Source organism: Glycine soja, chromosome 17 (genome assembly GCF_004193775.1).
Source record: "Glycine soja cultivar W05 chromosome 17, ASM419377v2, whole genome shotgun sequence".
In the NCBI taxonomy this organism is placed as follows: domain Eukaryota; kingdom Viridiplantae; phylum Streptophyta; class Magnoliopsida; order Fabales; family Fabaceae; genus Glycine; species Glycine soja.
Genome location: NC_041018.1, coordinates 9,355,618 through 9,377,316, shown reverse-complemented (window position 1 = coordinate 9,377,316; position 21,699 = coordinate 9,355,618). Strand labels below are relative to the sequence as shown.

Genomic DNA, 21,699 nt, shown 5'->3' with positions numbered 1-21,699 from the left:
AATAACGATTAATATTTATTAACAATACTAATCATTAAAACTAACTTCAGGAAAGTACTGAACTGTGCAGTACATTCTGTTTTTTGTTTTTTATACGTAGAAAAGATAAAGAAATAATTATAAGAGAGCTATTCTGTTAGAATTTTTAAAATATCTTTCTATAAAATTTTTAATAATGAAGACTTTTAACATTATTTTTTATGACAATAAAACTGTTTACAACTTTAAAATAAGTATTCTAATATTAAAAATCATAATCATAATATTTCAATAAATTATTTTTTAGAATAAATTTTGATGAATTTATACCCTCTTTAGTAAAAAATATAAATATTAAATTTATCAAACAATCTTATTCAAATCATTTAAGATTTTTTTCATACTTTTTTTTTCTATCAGGTGTTAGAATTGTTTCTATTAACTAATAATTTTAAATTTTAAAAAACCTACTGAATCTTTTTAAATTTTATAAATGTATAAAGTCTTTTCAATTTTTTTAAACTCTTAGATATAAATCCATTTTCTATTAAAAAATATAAATTTATTAAAAATCAAACTAAAAAACCTTAATCATAAAATCTTTTAATAAGTTATACCATTCCACAAAGTTTTTTAAAATTCATAAAAAAATTATACCAAAACACTCTTTTAAAATCATAATCAAATATACCCCTTAAATGCCATAAATGTTATGAAAGAGAGAAATGGGTGAGTGGATGATGACAATCCTTTAAATAACGACATCAGGGATTTTATTAAATAATGATAAAGGGTGAGGAAAGTAACGGTTATAGAATTTTTATGTATTTAATGTAATAATTTTTTTAAAATTAGCTTTAAAATATACAGTTAAATAGTTTCCTTTTTGTAAAAAAAAATATAAACATTGGTATTTATCAATTTCTTTTAAAATTATATTGTTTGTTCAAATAGTTATATTAACCCAATATTTAATAATTTAACTGTGGTTAAATCAATATTATTAAAATAAAAAATATTAAAAAATATAATATAATAATTTTATAACACTAAAAAATAAAATACAAGCAAAAATATATTTTAAGTATATTATAATTTTTATGAAATATTTATTTTTCATTAATTATCTTTATTAAATATTATAAGTATTTGTGTTTTTTTATTAATAGTGATGTATTTTTTATATCAGCATATACTTTTATATATAATTGAAACATAATGGTACCAGAGATACCCAATTAACAAACATCAAAGCTTATTTCCAGCCGCTCGATTAGCCTATAACTATATTAACATCACAACCAGTATAAATATAAGCTGAGACATTAGGCATCACAAAACAAAGGTTTTGTAATCACCAATACCCACACGGAAAATTAATAATAATGGTATATAATATTCTTAGACTTTAATATGTATAATTATGTCCTAAATATTTTATATTAAAGACGAAATGAAATATCAATGAATAATTAAGAGAGAGAAACGTTATCCCGAGTCGATCTGGGGCTGATATTATTTTCTTACTAGTAAGTATCTGTATATTTATATTTATTAAACCGCGTTTTCTTTCATTATGACACTTTATGGTACGGAGTTATTTAGGATTTACTTTTCATCTGTCTATTTATACATTTTTTCTGTGTTATATTTGTTAAATTCTTCTTTACCAAATGCATTGTCTAGTTAATTAAATTTCCAATTGTGAATAAAAAATTCCCAAGACTGACATCAATTTATTTTCTTGTTTTGAAAGTAATATTAAAAATTTAAAAATGTTTGTGTATCAAAAAAAATATTAATGTTTGATCTTTGGTTTAACAAGCTTGCCTCAAATAGAAGTTATTTTGCCGGTATTGTTGAAGATTGCTGGTTCTTAACAAGAGTTAAAGATCTCCTCATATGACTTTCACATAAATTAGAAAACTCATTTTTTTTTTCATAATATTTAGCTCGATTTAAATAAATTTTTAATTCCTTAAATTTGAGATAAGTTTATTTTTTATTCCTCAAATTTAAAATTAATCTCTTTGGTCTTTTAATTAAAAAGAAGAAATTTATTTAAGTCATTCTACCCAAATGTCATTACACGTTTTATTTAGAGCATCTCTAACATTGGTTTGTTTAATGGATTGTTTATTTTTTTAGACACCGTTACTTATTTTTTTTTTTTATCATTGGAGATGATCGATCTACTTGTCATATTAGATCGTGTAAAATTAAGTTTTGATTATTTCTATAACCAACGGTTGCTTATATGAGTAAAAAAATAATTTTCTTGCAATTTAAAGATTATTTAAGGGATTCATCTGTTACTTAAAAATATATCATTAAAATAAAATATATGTGAATTGATTAAATATGTTATTAGGTGACTAACGGATTACAAATTACTTACAATAATAACTTTGTTTTTTTAATTTTGTATTCTTATATTCAAACATCCAACCATATTTTGGTGTTTTCTTTACAAAGTATACTAAAATAGTTTTTTTCTCTCTCTAAATTATAGGATTAAAAAAATTAATTTTAAATTTAGAGAACTATAATTAAAAGCTTTATTCTAAATTTAAGATATTATCATGAGTCATGCATGACTTTTAAGAAATTTTATTACTTCTGAAAAATATTACAGCCCGGGAGTACTAGTGGTAGGAATTTTATTTTGAATACTTTCTACAGGATCCAACCAACTTATGAGATTCGACTGAGTTTTGACAAAAATACAATCCATAATTTACTCTTGGATATCTGTATCAATGCTATATACATATGAAAATATTATATAATATGAAACTATTTTTCAAAAAGAATATTTACACGTGGCATCTTCAAAAGTTCTAAGCAATAAATTTATTTGAATTTTTTTAAAGAAAATTCGTTTGAAATTAAAAAACATGAAAGTTGTATATAATAATTAATTGCAAACAGAATTTTTATAATTACAATTATAATAATAAAAATGATTGGCAGTTAATTATAATAATTATACATGTACGATAAATTTTTTACTGCATACTTATTATTAACGTTAATATTATTAATAAATCAATTGTTTAATTAACATATACAATTAATAAAAAACTAATTGCACACATAATAATTTATGCGTAACTATTTGCATATAAAATAATTTTAAGTTATGACGTTCAAAAATAAAATAAAAATAATCTTTATATAATTTCATAATCACTCTTATGCATAATCATATCAATTATTTCATCCATTTTTAATTCAAACAAGCCAGAGGATAAAAGACGACTATGGAAAGAAAAAAATGATAAAGGGATGAATCTTCAAAAATAATATTGATTTGATTGATTTATATGTTAAAATATATAATTATATTTTTTATTGAAAAATACATAATTATATCACAAATTCTGTTATTATAAATTGTCATATGAACTAAAGGTAGTTATAACTAGTTTATATATCATGCCTATCTCTCAATTCATTGTAATCCGGTAAGTAAATAAAATATATTTAAAACATTTAACATGAAATACTCAGTCATTCATTTTTTAGAAAATTTAATTAGTTTAAAATAATTAGGAGTAATATATATTTTAATTTGGATTAATTAATAACATAAATATATTTTTATTCAAAATTATAATGTATTCAAATTAAGATAAAATATAAATAATTATTAATTAAACATAAATTAAATTCTTATTTTTATTATTACCATATCTTTTAAGATATAATAATTAATTGAACTTCAACTTACTGTTTGTATAATACATTCATAATTAATAACTTAAAATTTTTATATTTATGATACATTATTGATATTAAACTCAAAAATATTATTTTTAGTTTATAATTCCTAATTTAAAATTTTAAAAATTCTTATATTTAAATTTTTTTAAAAAATTTATATCATTTTTCAGAAACCAACATATATGTTGTGAATCACACGCATCCTTGAATTAAAGTTTAAATTTAAAAATATATAATTAAAAAATTTATTTTACAAATATTTTATTTTGATTTTTTTATTATAACTTACAAGTCACAGTTTAGATTATTTGCAATATTATTTTTCAATAATTATTTAAATTACCAATCCAGTTAACATATAATTAATTATTATTTCTCTCATTTATTTTTTCTTAAAGTCTACTAGATACACAATCAACTATTAATAATAAACAACAATAACTAATAACTAAATGATTAAAATAGATAAATAAAAATTACAAATAATTTTTAATAGAAAAGTTTTAAAAATATATTCTTAAAATGTATGTTATAAAAATATTTAGAGACAACACGGGTCACCACATTCTAGTTTCAAAATATTAAAAAAGCTAACAAATTAAAAAGGTAATAAAGTAAAATTAATTTCAAGACACTGAAAAGAATATGAAATAAACGATAACATACTATTATTGGATATTTCAAAACCTTAGAAAAGCTAACAACTAAAATATGTAATGAAAATAGAGGTAATCGTACAAGACACTCTAACAACTTAAGATTGTGTGAAAGGGAATAGTGCGTACAAGGCATTGAAAAAACTATCGTATCTTGAAATGGAAATAGAATAAAACTAACGGAGTTCAATCGTCAACTTTACTTTACTGGCCAATCTTAAGATATATCTAAGGAATTGTAAAAAGTTATAGTTTAAGAAAATTTGTAACTGCTCCACAAACTATAAAGAAAAAAAAAACCTAAGCAATGAAGGGGATCGAGAAAAAAAAACCTAAAGTGAACACTAAGGAATGCAGTCTTGCTGTACAACTTGTTAGCCAAAGATGATGTTGATATATTTTAGGGTTTGAAAAAACTATATTGAGTACCTAATGAGTGAATTGACTTTCCAACACACATATTAATCACAATACTAATTAATCAAGAATTATAAGATATTGACTTGATAATTAAAAATAAAGATTAAGGATTGAAGGAAGAATATAAGAGGAGAGATCATAATTCAAATATCTTCACTAATAATCTAACAAAAATTAACTACTAACATTGGCTCATAAAAAAGTTAATCAAGTCCTTATTTACTTTTAGGTAATCATTTCTATTATGAAATAAGAGGATTTTATAAAATTATGATGATGAGGTTATTATCAGAAAAGTTATTTGGAATAAAAGATAAAAAAATGAAGTCACAAACATATACATTCATAAAAATTTAACTCGTGTAGATAAATCATTTTAAATTCAGTAAAGACAAGTCAACATCTAATGAAGGAAATACTTAGTTGGTAAAGTTGTATGTTACGTTGTATCAGTCTACTAATTAATAATGTTTCCCAGAGCCGATCCTTAACGACTACCCTTTCTATATTTTAATGCACCCTAGTCTTATAAGATGCATAGCATAATAGTAATTTACCTATTTTCATATTGTTTTGTGTTAGTCGCTAGTACTGTTGCCTAAGCTAAAGACAAATGTATAATTATAGTCAATTTGTTAAATTTTGAAATAATCACAATAGAAATAGATTATGAAGGGTACTGAATAATTATAAACAATGACATTTTGCCAGAGTCAATAACCATTAGATTATGAGTGATACACACGTCACACATCTTGCAACAAACCTTACTTTACATGCAAAGATTATTACTAAAAAACAATCTTGTGGCTCCTTATCTCGTATATATTACAAAGAAAATTTTTTGTGGCATAAAGCAACATGCACGTGATATGGGCTCTTTAAGCTTTAATACATGATTCCCTTAAAAAAAAAAAAAAAAGAAGCTTTGAATACATGATAAAGGGATCAACCCACTTCTTGTTATTCACAAAAAAAAAAAAAAAAAAAATCCACTTCTTGTTTATATGTTGTAGAAAACATCAGGCAATATTAGTCAGACTAATGGATTTTAATTTCAAAGGGTTACCATTCACTTGCATTGGGAGTAATGTACATGAAGTTAAAGAGAGGTTGGATAGAGTGATTTACAATAGCAAATGGATTTTATGTTTCATTAAGGCTTTAGTCTTTCGCTTCTTTCTCTTTAAAGTGTAATCACAAATATTTACTTGTTAAGCTAAAAAATGAAGGTTCAAGGGAGATGAAATATTATTCTACCATTAAATAAGCCCCTTAAATCCCTACAATTAATTGGGACTTTGAGAGAGATGAAATAAAAAGTCTAATAGTAAAGTTTCAATGCCAACAATATGATTAAGTCTTAAAAAATGACATCTAATAGATTCAGTAAATAAATGATACAATGTTTTAAATTAGTTATTGCGACCTTAAAAGTTGAAAAGTAAAATTGATGCTTATAAATATGTAAAAGAAACTAAAAATACAGCATACTCCTTCCGATCCTTTATATATATATATATATACATATATAAGAAACAACGTTCGTTGTTTTGCAGTTTTAAGATGAATTATTTGTTAAATTTTTCTAATACTCTTAATTTATCATATGAAAGATGTTAATTCATTATTTATACAAGTAGATGTACTTATTGATCTATTATCAATATAAATACATTTATAGATAAAATAATGTCATTTTTTGAATTATGTGTAGTGTCATTAAATATTATTATTATTTTTTATGAATATTTTTGGAATAAAATTTAAATTTATGATATTATTAATTATATTAATTAACTTACTTTTTTGGTAATCCGGATAAATTAGTTATTTATTTCTTATATAAAAGATCCGAAAGATTATATATTATTCTCTCAAGAAATTATTATAATTTTAAATGAAAAATATAATTTAAACATCTCTTAAAGAATGAAATATATTTTAACTCGCTCAAAGTAAAAATTATGATTGCCTAACTATATCTACTAAGCACAAGGCAGGGAAATTAAATCCATAAGTTCATTTATTTTTGTCTTATTTGTTTTTTTTCTTGTTTTTCTATTTAAACTCTTAAATATTTGTTGTTACATGTTACTTTAAAGTATCACAAGGCAAGGAAATTGACTTCGTAATTAAGTAAATTTATTTTAGCCGTACTTGTTTATTTAAACTTTTCAAAGTATTTTATGCTAAATAATACTACGAATATTTGTTGTTATTTTTTTTAGTTTAATATGTATGAATTATTTGAGAATTTTTTATAATGTTAACTATTCAAACATCATCCTTAGTATAATTTCTTAAATAATTATTATAAAAGTTAATTAACTTATAATATATACCAATTTGTTATTGGATAATTATAAAACCATTTTATATTATGGATGCATATATTATTTTATTCTATTTGCATCTTTGACGTGTTATTTTAGATCATTAACTAAAATATACTTTTGGAAATGAATCTTAATATCTTAATAAATTAGTCCTTAATTAGCTTTAGATTGAACTGCACTCGAATTAAAAAAAAATGAAATATAATTAATGTATAAAAAAGTGAAATCCCAAATTTTAGACAATAAATACATCCGGTAAACGTTTTAACATAACAATGTAATCAAAGACGGAATCCAGAAGAGGAGTTCAAAGAAAAATAGTGCTAAAATTTTATTTCTTTCCATTTACAAATTAAAATATTGACTTGTTTAATTATGTATATAAAATATCATTAATTGTGTGAATTAATTAATATAAAATTATTTCAACTTAATATATCGAGTTTGATTTGAGTGCATTTTTTTGAAAGGAGTTCAAGTGTTAAATATGCAGAATTATTTTATGTATATAAAAATAAATGTTAAAGGAGATCTTACATTTTAACTAACTGGTTTCTAGAAATCTGAATAAATTTGATTCATAATATGAGAAAAGAAACACGAAATCTACAATTCCCACTAACTTCCAACTTACCCCAAACTCAATGCATGGTTCCATTCCCTGCGAGTTCAGTCAACTCTCTTGAGCCTCAGGCACTTGATGATGGTTTCTATCCAAAAGAAAAGAAAAAATGGGATATACAATTAATAACTTTATCTACTATTGTCAGAATAGTTGGCCTATTTATTATACCATTATTTTAATTAAGCCTCTACAGTTGACTTTAGTTATTATTATTTTATTTTCACTGAGGTTTTGCTTCCCACGCCTCATCGGTAATGAATGCCAGTTATTTTCAAAACAATCCGAATAGAGTCGTTCTTCTTGAAAAGTCAGCCTAATTTTATTTTATTTTTTTCACTAAAGTCAGTGTAAATCAAGTATTTAGTAATTTTTTATTAAAAAATATGTCGAGATATTATCAAAGCATATTAAAAATATTTTATTCTTTAATAAAATTAATTAGTATAAAGTTAAAAGTTATTAAAAATATTGCTATTGTGATTTTTAATATCCTTATTTTAATATATATATATATATATATATATATATATATATATATATACACATAAAAGAGCACAAGAAGTGTTATGTTATAGGCATGACTACAATCAAAAGACATTGAAGGTGAAAAAGCCTACTAACATCGATTTTGAATTGATGTTGTATCTAGTAATATTGAAAATCAATATCAATTTTAAAAATTAATGTTAACATATACCTTATAACATTAGTTATCTTAAAATTGATGTTATTTGTTTTTCATGATAATATTTCGAATCGATGTATTTTTTATCAGTTTTATTTCGAACCGATGTAGAAAATAATTATTTAACATTAATTTTGATCAAATTAATGTTAAATATTAGATTTTTACATTGATTCTAGCTACAATTGATGTTGAATAATTATTTTCTACATCAGTTTAGTCAAAAATTAATATAAATTATTCAACTTTTTTTAATTTTTTTATTTTTATAATAGACCCAACTTATAATTCAAAATAAATAAGACGTAGGCAATTTCAATAATACAATATATATTTATATTTAAATTACTAATACATTTACAAACAGATATATATTAACAGTTGAAACAGATAATATTTACAATTTCAGTCCGAATCAAAACTTTGCTAAAATGTAAGTTATATTATTCTAAGCATTCAATGTTTTATTTTTAAGACTTAGAAAATATTTTGCCTATTGTTTGCAAATTGCTTCAACTTCATTCAACTCCAATATTTTGCCTATTGTTTGCGAATTGCTTCAACTTCATTCCATCCCAATGATGTTCGATCCCAAAGTCTCTACAACATATATACAATAATCATAAGTTATTTTAGATTATATAATGAAAAGTATAATACTTCCTCCATTGCTAATTATAAGAACTTTTTAACTAATTCACGTCTACAAAAATAGTTACTGTCAATTATTTGTATTATAATTTTAAAATTATTCTTTTATTTTCTTTCTATTACTTCCTTATTTTTTATTAATGTTTGGAGGAAAAATAATTAAGAGTATAGAAAAAAAATTAATACATCTAAAAATTATAAGAATTTTATAAAAAAGGACAAATATTTTTTTTTTAAAATCTTATAATTAGAGACAAAATGAATATATTAGAGTAAATAATTATTCTTTGTGATTTCATTTCATACTAGTCCATGTCCCTTGATCTGTGATATTTTAGTTTCATATATATTACTTTGACAATCATATATATCCCTCGATATGTAGCAATTCTTCATCCTATAGTAGGATGAGTCTTTAATTGGATAAATGGAGAAAATCATTAAATAAAAAAAGTGAGACACATAAAAAATTGGTGATTTTCGGTGAATTTTAACCCATAATAATGAGAGTATTTAAAAGAAAGTGTAAAGTAACGTTAACATTCTCAGTGGAGTTGATTATAGTGTACAATTGTATTTGATGGGGTTAAATGGACAAAATTGAGAAAAAAATGTGGACACCAAAATTACTTATGTTGTTATAGGTTATAATTAAATTAGGAGGTAGCCATGTAGAGATATTCAATAAAAAGTGACTCAAACAGTTTTAAACCGTTAAAACTAAATGAATCAAACAAATATTATGAATAAAAAACCGTTAAAACTAAAAAAAATGAAAATTTAACAAATAAACGGTAATCTCAAATTACCATCTTACTTATATAATTGAATTTCAATATATTTTAAAGAAATTCTCAATAATTCAAAATGAGAAGGAAAAAAATGCATTAGAAGTGTAAAAATGATAAATTATCAACTAATTATAAATTATCATACACGAAAAGTTGACCGACTTTAACAATTATTACTTATTAGTAATCAATCTAAAAATCCCATTAAAGTTTATTTTTAATTAGTTCACAATATAAACTCTTTTATATTAAAAGTGTATATCTATTATACACATCTTTAATTTAATTTAGTTCAATGTTAATTTTGACATATTTGAGTTTATAAATTAGATTTGATATATTTTAAAGACCGGAGGTTTAGATTATATTTTTTTTTTTGTTATCCGGTCTAATGTTTCATGTCTTATAAAAAATATGATCGTTTAAGATAAAAAAAATTATATATTAATAATGTAAAATAATTTTAAATTGTCATGTGATCATAAATAATTATTTGTATGATTTTTAAAGTAAATATCATACAAATTAATAAATTTATCACAAATAACTTATACTTAGATGATATTATTTCTGTTTTTATATGTAAGAAATAAATGAGAACTTCTTTTGTTCCTAAATATAAGAAATATATGATCACCTTTAAAAATATTAATTGTTAATTTTCTTTTATATCTTTATTTATTGTAAAGACTATTAATAAGAGATAAATCGTACTCATTGGGGAGGGATTTTGGAGTTTTAGAGACGTTACATGTTTATGATGAGTTATGGAGATATCAAGTGCCCTCGAATGTTGCTTTTCTAATGTGGAGAATCATACATGGCATCTTGCCAACTAGATCAAACTTGAGGAGAAGGAATATTAGGCTTGGCAACATGGACTTCTGATGTCCATTATGCCATCACCAAGAAGAAACGTTAGAACACTTGTTTGTCTTGTGCCCGATAGCGTCAAGTATATGGAGCAGGTGCTGGAATTGGTTAGGTGTATAGATGGTTCTATACTACAAACCACTGGAACACTTTTAGCAACACTTTTTAAGTTCTCCAAGAAAAGAATTAAATGATAGACCGATGGTCTTATGGTTTGCAACAGTTTGAGACATTTGGTTATTGCGGAACAATGTTGTTTCTAATAATCAAGAGGTGGATGTAGAATCTTTATGAGACTGAATTGTGGTACGTGCTTGGTTATGAATATCATGCAAAACAAAACTAAACCATCCCTCTTTTTATGATTGGAGCACAAACCCGTTGGAGTGCTTAAACCGATATGCCAAATAGCAAAATTTGCAGGTTTTTGTTTATTTGTGTAGGTAACTATAGAAATACTAGTAAGGAACAAGACTGATATTAATTACATGGTCTTTTCTCATTGTTTCTATTTAGCTATTTGATGTTTTTAAAAATTGGAATTGTTGTTCAGGTTAATCTGATTTATACGGGAGTATTACTTATACTCACCTCAATATAATTATATTTGCCTACCAAAAAAATTGAAGTAAAAAAATTATTCCTTAAAAAATGAGTAGTATCATTAAAAACAATTATCACTTAAATCATTTGATTCAATGTTAATTAGTACCTTTAAGATATTAATTAAGAAGTTAATATGAAAACCTTTTTTATTGGGATGCGAAAAATTATATTATCATAATTTTTTAATATTTTCCTATATGATTTTCATAATAATATTTAAAATTTGAATTCTTTGACTAATATCTTAGGAAAGCAAGCCAGTAATTAGCGAGAGCGGTAATTAAAGTGGTTAAGTCTTGCACACCCCTACTTCCGATCCAATCACCATCAAGCAAAGGCCTAATTTTTAAAATAACTTGAGTATATTGGTGTGTTGGTAGGAAGCGTGCACATTAGTATTATTATTTAAAAGCTGACTTCCTCACAATTAATTTCACAAACAAGTTGTGACCTATTTAATGCCTAAGCATGCATTAGTCCCTGATATAAGGTCATTAATTCCGCACTAAAAATGTCATCGACATGGACATGGACACCGCCCATAATTCACAAAAGTCCCCGCAATTATGTCCCGGAGTAACCCTCTAGACCAGCCTTTTTTATTTAATGGACAGCAACTTCCATCATCAATTTTTTTTGGTATTTAAATTTAAATATTTCCACCCGACCTAAATATAACTAAATTTAGTCACATAGATCAAGGAATTCAGTTAATAGCATTTAATTCAATTTTTTTCTTCCTAAAATACCCTTCATAGTAATGCTTGGTGAAGAGGAATAAATGATTAACGGAAAACAAGATTTTATTAAGCCAAACACATAATAGGAATACTATTATTAAATAGGATAAAAGTTAATTATTATTTGCTTGTATTTAGGTCCAAATTTTTGCTTATATTTAGGTCTAGTTGTATTGTAATTTAACAATTTTTTCATTTTTGTCCTTGTAATTTTTTTTCTTTGTTTTAATCTTTGCAAAATATGTTTTTTTTTTCTTAGAGAGTGTTTTGAACAGAAAAAAAATATTTTCAATATTGGAAAAAAATTATTTAAAAATGATGAAAAATAAAACAAGCACATTTTAGATTAAAATGAAAAAAAAATGCAGGGACAAAAAAAACTAAATTATTGGAAAAAAATATATTTAAACCTACTATTTAACTTAAAGACTCCATAAACACACATTATTATTTTTTAATTTTTTATAATAGTCAATATTAGGCTAAAATATAATTTATGTTCCTCTATTTTTCAAATTTGTAATTTTGGTTTCCTATTTTTTAATTGAGATATTTTATCTTTCACTTTTAAAAAATTCATAATTTTAATCTTCTTATTTTTTAATTGAGACATTTCATTTCCTACTTTTAATAAATTTGTAATTTTAATCTCATTTTTCAATTTCAGACTTGACTATATACTTTTTAATTTTTTTTTAATAAATTAAGTTTGTTGGTAATTAAATAATTAAAAAAATATTTATCACGCGGATAATAAGTATACATGTGCATGTTGGTCAACATTTACATAAAAGATATATTAACATTTGAAATTAGTCACAAAGACTAAAATTATAGATTTTTTAAAAGTGGGGATAGTCACAAAGACTAAAATTTAAATTTTTTAAAAGTGGGGACGAAATGTCTCGATTTAAAAATAAGGAACTAAAATCGTAAACTTTTTAAAAATAGGAGATGAAATGTCCCAACTATAAAATAGGGGGACTAAAATAAAAAATTTGAGAAAATATGGAGATAAAAATTACATTTTAGCCTTAATATTAAATCACTTTTTATCTTTCAATAAATACTTTTAATTTTAATTAGTGTCTTTGGATTATTTATTAATATGTAATAAAAAAATATTTGTTAATATTCATTAAACTTTATTTATTTTAATAATAATCATGATATACATATACTGTTTATATTTATTTTGAGTTCCTACTGAATGTTAATATTAATCATATTTTAGGAGTGAGAGAAGAAGGAGGTGGTGACAAATATTTGGGTTTCCCTTTAGTTGTGTGCATGAAAAAAAATTCAATTTCATAAAAAAATAGAGTGCGACAAAGAACTAATTCTTTGAGTGGTAAGGTGTTATGCATTTTAAGCAACGACGATCATAACCCTTAAAACAAATTATTAGACATTTCTTGGTAGGAAATATTGTTTGATGTTAAGAATAAGGTTATAATTAACACTAATCATATCATTAATTGAATTACTTACGTCTTGATTAAATAAATTACAGATGATCATAAATTAACAATATTTTTTGAACTGATATTGACTGAAATGAATTTTTAAATTGTGAATATTGATTATTGATATTATAATCATTTTGAAATTATTATAAAGATAGATCAATTGAATTTGTAAATAATAATTGTAATTATATATTTTTATGAATTAAAAATGAAAACCTATGCTTGGAGTATACATAATGCATAATTGCTTATTGAGTTGCATAAAAAACTTTTTTGGTGAGTCATATACTCCACTGTAGACTTAAGAGCTTTTATTTATTTATTTATCTATTAATAAATATTAAATGAATTATTTAAATGGGTTTAAAAAATATTTTTATTATTATTTTAAATTAATTAAATAATATTACTTTATAACCAACATCATATCATCCATTTCAATAAAATTTAGTAATATTACTTAGTTTGAAGCAACTCTGGTATGCAATAGCATTGGAAATGATGACCTTACCCAAAAACTCTCCCCTCCCCCCTCTCTCTATATTTAATAGTTAATAGATCTCATACAATTAAATGTTGTGCTGGCACTCATAAAATGATGACAGCACAAATACTTGAAATGATTACTAGGGTCCGATAAAAAGCTCAATGGTTAAATCGTGATTTTGGAAAGTAATCAATTTAAGTCGGCTAATGATTTTTTTAAGATTAAATGTCCGCTAATGAATGAAATGAAATGAGACTTTTAATTTTTTTTGACGTGAAATGAAATGATACTTAAAAAACATGATGAATGAAATGACTTAGAGCAAAAAGGAAGGGGGAGGGAAAGTTGAAAGTTATGGGCCCCAACTTGATTTCATGGGTCCATGTACATTGAAAGCGTTTGAAAAGAGATATCTTTCCTTTTAGGTATACAGATATTTATCGTCCGAAATAATAATCATTTTTTGTTTGGAACCCTGACAGCATATTGGAAAACATTTTTTTTTTCTCTCAATATAATCTATTCCATATATGCAAGATCAAGATTCGAATTCTTAACTCTTTGAACGTAGTTGAGCAAATGAAGGATTTTTATTACAAAGCTCCCATAATTTGAATCGCGACCAAAGAATTCATGCATGGGAGACAAAATTGACAATGAATTATAAAAGCCATAATTTGAATCGTTCTTTGGTTTGTGCCGTGTTCTTTATTCTTTCGGCTTTCTTTTCAGTGGAATAAAGTAGTATATATCTATTTTTACCCCCCAAAAAAACGAAGACCGTCGCTGAGAATTTCTTGGAACCACTTGAGGTGGGGTTGGAATTAGAGTTATGATGTGTAAAAATGATGAACATTTAGTGGTGTGGAAGGGACATGACATTTGGGGCCCCAATGCAAAGAGAGAACGATGCACCTTTGCCATACAAGTCAGGATTCTAGTCCTAGACTAGAGGTTAGAGCAAGGGGTGACCAACAGAGAAGTGAGTAGTAAGTAACGAATCAAATAAAGTTTTGCTTAGTTATTACTTGACTGTTTTTAAAACAAATTGCTACTATTTAAGGGGTTGGTTGATTCATTAGACTAATACAGCATCTTGCATCTTTGAGCTGAAATGAATGCAAATATTTCTTTAAGCACTCTTCCAGTTTGGAAATTTTTTCTGTCTTAGACTCTTATTTTTTGGTACAGAAGAATAATAAAAAATGACAGGAATAATATTCCACTGAAATATTTTAAAATGAAAGGATCTTTTAAATTACTATAACTTGGGAATAGTTAATTAATACAATGCAGAATCTTTCGGTCAACAAGCTAACATTTAATGTTAGTCCAATTAATAAAGATGAAACTCATATTTTACAATATATATATATATATATATATATATTCTGTCCAGAGAATGTTGAATTTAAACCAGGAAATAAAAGTTCAAAACTAACTCCGCATGGGCAGCAAAACTAGCATTATTGAAGGAATTATTTGGACAAACTGTATCTAACAAATTCAGTGTTAACTGTAACTAACAAGACCATGTGACATGCACTAACGATTACTTTAACATGAAAGGTCCATGTGAACTGGACTAGGCACTTTTTGCCAATCTTGGACTGTAATTAGGTGGAGAAAGACAAAAGCCTATAGAAATTAGGTACCAAAGTGCATTCATTAGACAGGATGAAACCTACGGGTAATTTTTAATGTTCTGTTTGTTACGCATGGGATAGCCAGCGAAAAATGAATGGAAGAGAAGTAGAAAAATAAATCTATCACCTCTGCTCGTTTGATACACAAAACATAGAGATAAATTTTTACTTTACTTTAATAATAGATTATGTTTGAACATAATCAATTATGTATACATGTATAATCGATATATATGCTGTCGTATAGTTTATTATACAGTTCAATATGATCAATTATTTGGGTTATGATACCAAAAAAAATAACTAAGGTTAAAATGGTATTTTTTAATGTACTGATTTATTTTCTTATTTTTTCTTTCAAACTAAAAAATCTCAAAACTTTATTTTTACTCTATTTATTTTAAATCAAATGACTCATATCTTCTTCCACTATTTTCTTTCTTTCTACCGAACAAAGCATAAGTGTTTTGTGTTTTTATAATATTTTTAATTAAAATGAAAGAAATATTTAAAACTGATTTGAAATGTCAAGATTTTTTATGTGAACATAGTTAAATTGAAAAATAACACAAAAGCTACATAAGGAACAACATCTAGTTATTATCCTCGGACAAGACCCAGTGACAAAGCAAATAATAATGTTATGTCTTCTTATAATACTTTTCTAGTAATCTTTAAAAGAAAGTATTAGATTAAAAATATATACATTTAATATCTTAAATATAAAGAAATATTTAACCTTTTCTTTATCTAATAAATAAGAAGAATTTAATTTTCATAAATTGTCTATATAAAAAAATCATATTGTGTCAATTAATTAAAAATTATTTAATATAATTTTCAATGTAGTTATTTCAAAAACAAATAATCTTATGATAAGTGAATTTTTTTATTAATTTTTTTCTTTGGACAAGAAACTATAGGCATTTTTTAATTTATTGGGTCGATATTAATTGTGACTAATTCAAAAAAATCTCACATGCAATTTTTTTTTTCTTAATAAATAAATCATTCTTACACAAAGGAAACAAAATTTTACACTATTACCAACTCCATATTTATTAGATGTTAGTTTACTTTAATTCATAAGAAAATTGGTGAAAGTACTGTAAGAAAATATATTATAAATTAGACACAAGAAGTGCCGCCGTTAAGTAAAACCTACACGCGGAGGCAAGTTAATGGCGACTCTGAACCAACAAAATGATTGAAGGCTTAATGAATCATAAAGGCATGAAATGCGCCTTGTGTTACAAAAAGACATGCCTTATTGTTCCTCACCTACGTAGCATGCATGTGCCAGGAGATCCAAACATACCATGTACACTGAGTCTCAGCTCAGCTAGCTAGGCATAATGTTCAAATATAAATTATTTGAGTCCTTTACAAATCCATTTAAATTCAACTAATTAAACGATCGACTAATTTTTTTTTGTTTTATTAAATTAATATTTTTAAGTTAACCTTCATGTTTGATTGTATAAATATTGTTCAAATCTAAATTTACAAGCGTGATTTTTATTTAATGCTCATAAACAAGTTGTGTGTGAATTTACACGGCATTATTCAACAAAAAAGGATTTGTTTCCAAGAAATAGATATTTTTAAAATGCTAGCTTCCAATGCAAAACATTTTCTTGATAATTACTATTGAATTGGACGTATATCGTTTTAATTATGTGAAATGTTACTATCTTATATTTTAACTGACTTTTAATAATATTATAGAGCAAGAAAAAGTCTTATTTCAGATCACGTGTCCAAAACTAAAGAAAGAGAGACTGGTGCAAATGCCAAAACCTGAAAGGATAAGGGGACCATAGAAATGCTGATTTTTAAATCTTAACGATTGTTATACATGATGTGTATTTCTAATAGAAAAAAATCTATTTATACTTAAACTTTAGTACATTAAATTAAATTGTAATAATTAAAAATGAAATTAAAATTTATATATCCTAATTAAGTTTAGAGCAGTCTCTTTCTTCATTTTGGTTGAATTTGACAAGTGATGCCAAAGATTCAGTCACGTTGGGCCAAGGATGTACCGCGAATTGACCAACGAAAGTAATATATGAGAGAGACAGAGAGAGATGGGATCCATTGTCTCATTTTTTGCATGTGGAGTGGATGGTGGTAAAAAATTCTTGACGGACACTCCATGTGACAAATGCAATTTCAGCTATGCCTATGACTACCATTACGAATAACTAAAACCAGTTTCCAAAATCTGCCTGCATCAAGTGGGTGTTCCACTAATTCATGTTAATAATGTTACACTACTATTCAGTAAAAGGTTTATTTTTAATTCATAAATGAAAGCTGTTTTTGGTAATTAGTTTTAACATGTCTAGGTGCATGTAAGTGAATCTTATTTATAAACCATTGATTATTTATTTCTTAAGTTCCAAGTATTTTTGAAGTCGTATTTTTCATTTACATAACTTGAACTCAATTTTTTTTTTTTAAAAAATCTTTATCCCTTAAACTAGTAAATATAGACATATATTTTTCCTATTGAAAGAAAACAAGTTCAAGGTGTGGTTTGAACCCATTCAAAAAGACATGCATAAGAATAACTAAGAATATTAACTTATTTCATATATATATATATATATAAACTTAAATGCGTGGATAAAAAAAATGCACATATATTTACTACTAGCAAATAGAAAAATATAATATTATGAATTTTTTTTTGATAGAATAATACTACGAAACTAAACAAATAAAGACAAAAAGTAGAATTGTACCTTAAAAAAATAATAGATTGGAGATGACAGAGGGAGCCTACAGCAGGTTGGTGATGGTTCAAGATTTCTTATTTTTCTATTAGTGAGACAAGAAATGGAACAGTTTCGGAAAAAGATGATTTCAATCCACCACTTGCTCCTCTATTTCATTATCTATATTTATATAAAAACTGTTTAACCGTTCGTCACTGTTAACACTTTGACGGTTCTATTTTTTATTTTTTTTAACTTTTTAAACATTTTATTCTCTTTTTTCTTTCACATTTTTTTTCTTTTTTTCTTTTTCCTTTTTTGTCTCTTAAAAGTTCGTGCATTTGCAGGGGATCCACTCCTAGTTTCATTTATTTACCGCCACTTACATTTATTTTTTCTTTTCTCAATGACACTTCCAACTTTGTTGCTTACCTTATCTCTGTCCTTTTAGACAAATTGTTGATAAGAAAACGGAGAATGAAAGCACAAATTAAAACACGTTGGGTTGAATTTTAAACCCATAGGATAGGAGGACTTTGCAATTGAATGAGGCCTTACGTTGGGTTGAAAATTTTGGACTAAGAGAAATGCCCCAACAGTCAATGGGCTAACATTACAAAAGCATGAACAGTGACATTGAATAGAATTTTTTATTTACAGTAGTTTTCCGCAATAAAACTGTAATTTTCCACAAACAGAGTTAAAATTTGAAGATGTGAAACAATTCTACGAAAAGTAAAGATAAAATAGCCAGCTGAATTTTATTCAACAGTTTTCGTTAGTTACAATCAAATTTGCAATTGTTTTTTAAATTATGCAAGAGTATCTTAAAAAGTTACTAATAGAAAAAACAAAACAAATCATCTACTCTATTGTTGCACTATGGCGACATGGTAAATTTATGCTTTGGTGTGTAAGTATTGAACTTTTTTTTTCCTTAACAGCATGGAAGAGATAACATTTCAACCGATACCGATTACCTGTCTAGTTAGCCCAAAATATTTCGCCCTTAATAGGGAGGAGAAATATTACATAATTTGGAATTTTATGGTCCTGATTAGTTTTTATATGACATATTATTAACTTTTTGTAAAATTAAAAAGAAAAGATAATTAATTGCGTATCTTGTGGAGGCTGAGACGTGTTCCCACAACACCATGTAGTGTGGTTGTGACTTGTGGAAACTTTACTACTGCAAGGAAAAGCCTCATTAGAGATTATAGCGATTTCAACTTTCATCAAAATTATAGTGTGTTTAGGGGAACGAAAGTCAATTTCAATTTCCCCAGTGAATGTGAAGTAACAGACAGTTATAAATTTACGGGGTTTTAGGGTAACTAGTATAGTTTTTATCGAAGGTATCCAAACACACTAGTACTGTTCTACTACCAATAGCAATCACCCGCTGAGCACAGTCATTATTAATATTACATATTACAAATTACAAATGGAAAAAGTGTGCGCAATAAGGTTGGAACCTAACCCAGCAACACAGTGGTCCTAACAAGGGTAGCTAGCTTTTAGTTTTGGAAAATAGCTAAAGCTTCACGGGAGACACAAGCTTTTTGCATAAAGAACATGATGTCCTATTTTGATTAAATGGAAATATCAAATAAGAACACAAATACGAATGAAAGTCCAAGTACTGGGGATTACTTTGACTGTTTGATGTATTCCAATTTCCTGACACGGGAATTGGCATCATGCAATAATAATGCAACCATGGTCATAAGAGGTTGCGTGTTGAAGGCAATATTGGCAGTTTTTCGAGTTTCAACAGAAGACAATTGGTTTGGGTTGGGGTTCAAAGATAAGGTTGCACGTGTCATTTAGAAAGAAAGGAAATCACTAATCAGCTTCCTTTCATGCCCTGGTTTGATAAATATACCTTAATTATTCCTTATGTAGGCAACAATAGTTCTCGCCATCTCGCCATGAAGTAAGAAAAACTTGTCAATTTACATTCCAAGTTGAGACATGTGTACATTTGAATAGACTAGCAATCTTAATTTTTGAAGTTTGTTCCAACTTCCAAGTTGCATCATCCTTTGATATAACGTTTTTCATTAACAAAAAAGCCCAAAAGCCCAAGGCCCAAATGAAACGCGTTCCACGTCATTGACACGCAACGTCACTATCGTAGGAAACGTAATTAAAAAAGCATGTAAGGAGACAACACCACCGGCCACCATCTCACAGCACCACGTGTTCGATCTTATCCTTTTCTTCTTCCCACACGCTATAAAAATACTCTGCCTTTAACCCCTTGGAACCCTAACCGTTACCCAATCAGAGAAAGAAAGATAAAATTCTCAAAATGGCAGCCAGTTCGATCCCCATCCGAGTCGCCGGAATCCAACCGTGCGCCACCTCCGGCCACCGCAGGACCGATCCCGATCGCCGGAGAGCCTCCTCCACCAGCTGGTGGACCCCGCTGTTCGGCTGGTCCTCCGAACCGGACTACATTGACTCAAACAACAGAGCATCGAGTCTTCAACGGACCAAGCCGGAACCGGTTACGGCGGCGACGGAGTCGAAAGCGCCGAGACCGCGCTTCGCCGGTTGCTTCACGGAGGAGAAGGCGAAGCAGCTCCGGATGATGACCAGCAAGTCTTTTCACGACACCATGTATCACTCCGCGATCGCTTCTCGACTGGCCTCAGACTTCAAGGCTCGCTCCGATCCGTAACACTTGAACAGTTTACTAATTCTTCTTTGGTGTATTTTGCGGATTGTTTGTAGCCTAATTTTTAGGGTTTCAAATGTAACCGTTGACGTATAATGGATTAGAATTTTAGAATTTAGGTTATCAACATGGTGTATATAAGAAGGATTTAAGAGTAAAAATATAAATATAATTGACGATTGTTGTTTGGAATTCAATTTGAATTGTTCCTTTTTATTTTCCGTGGAGTGTGAGGAAGTAGGGTAAATGTGTGATGCATCAGCAGCATTATTTATTCAAATGTAGCCTCTAAGCAGACAATAAGTGGGTGAAGGAGCGTTAATTTCTTTAAAATAAAGTAATTAATTGCCTTTGAGAACATAAAAAATTACAGATATTTTAAAAGTTTACAAAAATGTGTTGCCTTAAGGATTCGATGGGGAATATTCCGAGGCTCTGCCTCTGGGAGTCTGGGTGTCCCTATCAGCTAAGAATATTGTCACGCTGATGGTGTATAAAAACAAATTAATCTTGTCTCGCAGTTTACTGTACTTACAAATTGCTCTACGAATCTTAAAAAAATATTTGTGGATAATTATTTAAGACAAATAACAT

The 21,699-nt window shown here is 26.3% G+C and overlaps 1 protein-coding gene across 1 annotated transcript; it reads left to right on the top strand.

Annotated features, from left to right (window-relative positions):
• The first annotated feature begins 20,614 nt into the window (after positions 1-20,614).
• LOC114392280 lies at positions 20,615-21,302 on the top strand. The gene has a single exon (XM_028353347.1). The coding sequence runs from the start codon at positions 20,737-20,739 to the stop codon at positions 21,106-21,108; it is 372 nt and encodes a 123-aa protein (XP_028209148.1). The 5' UTR covers positions 20,615-20,736; the 3' UTR covers positions 21,109-21,302.
• Positions 21,303-21,699: the final 397 nt, after the last annotated feature.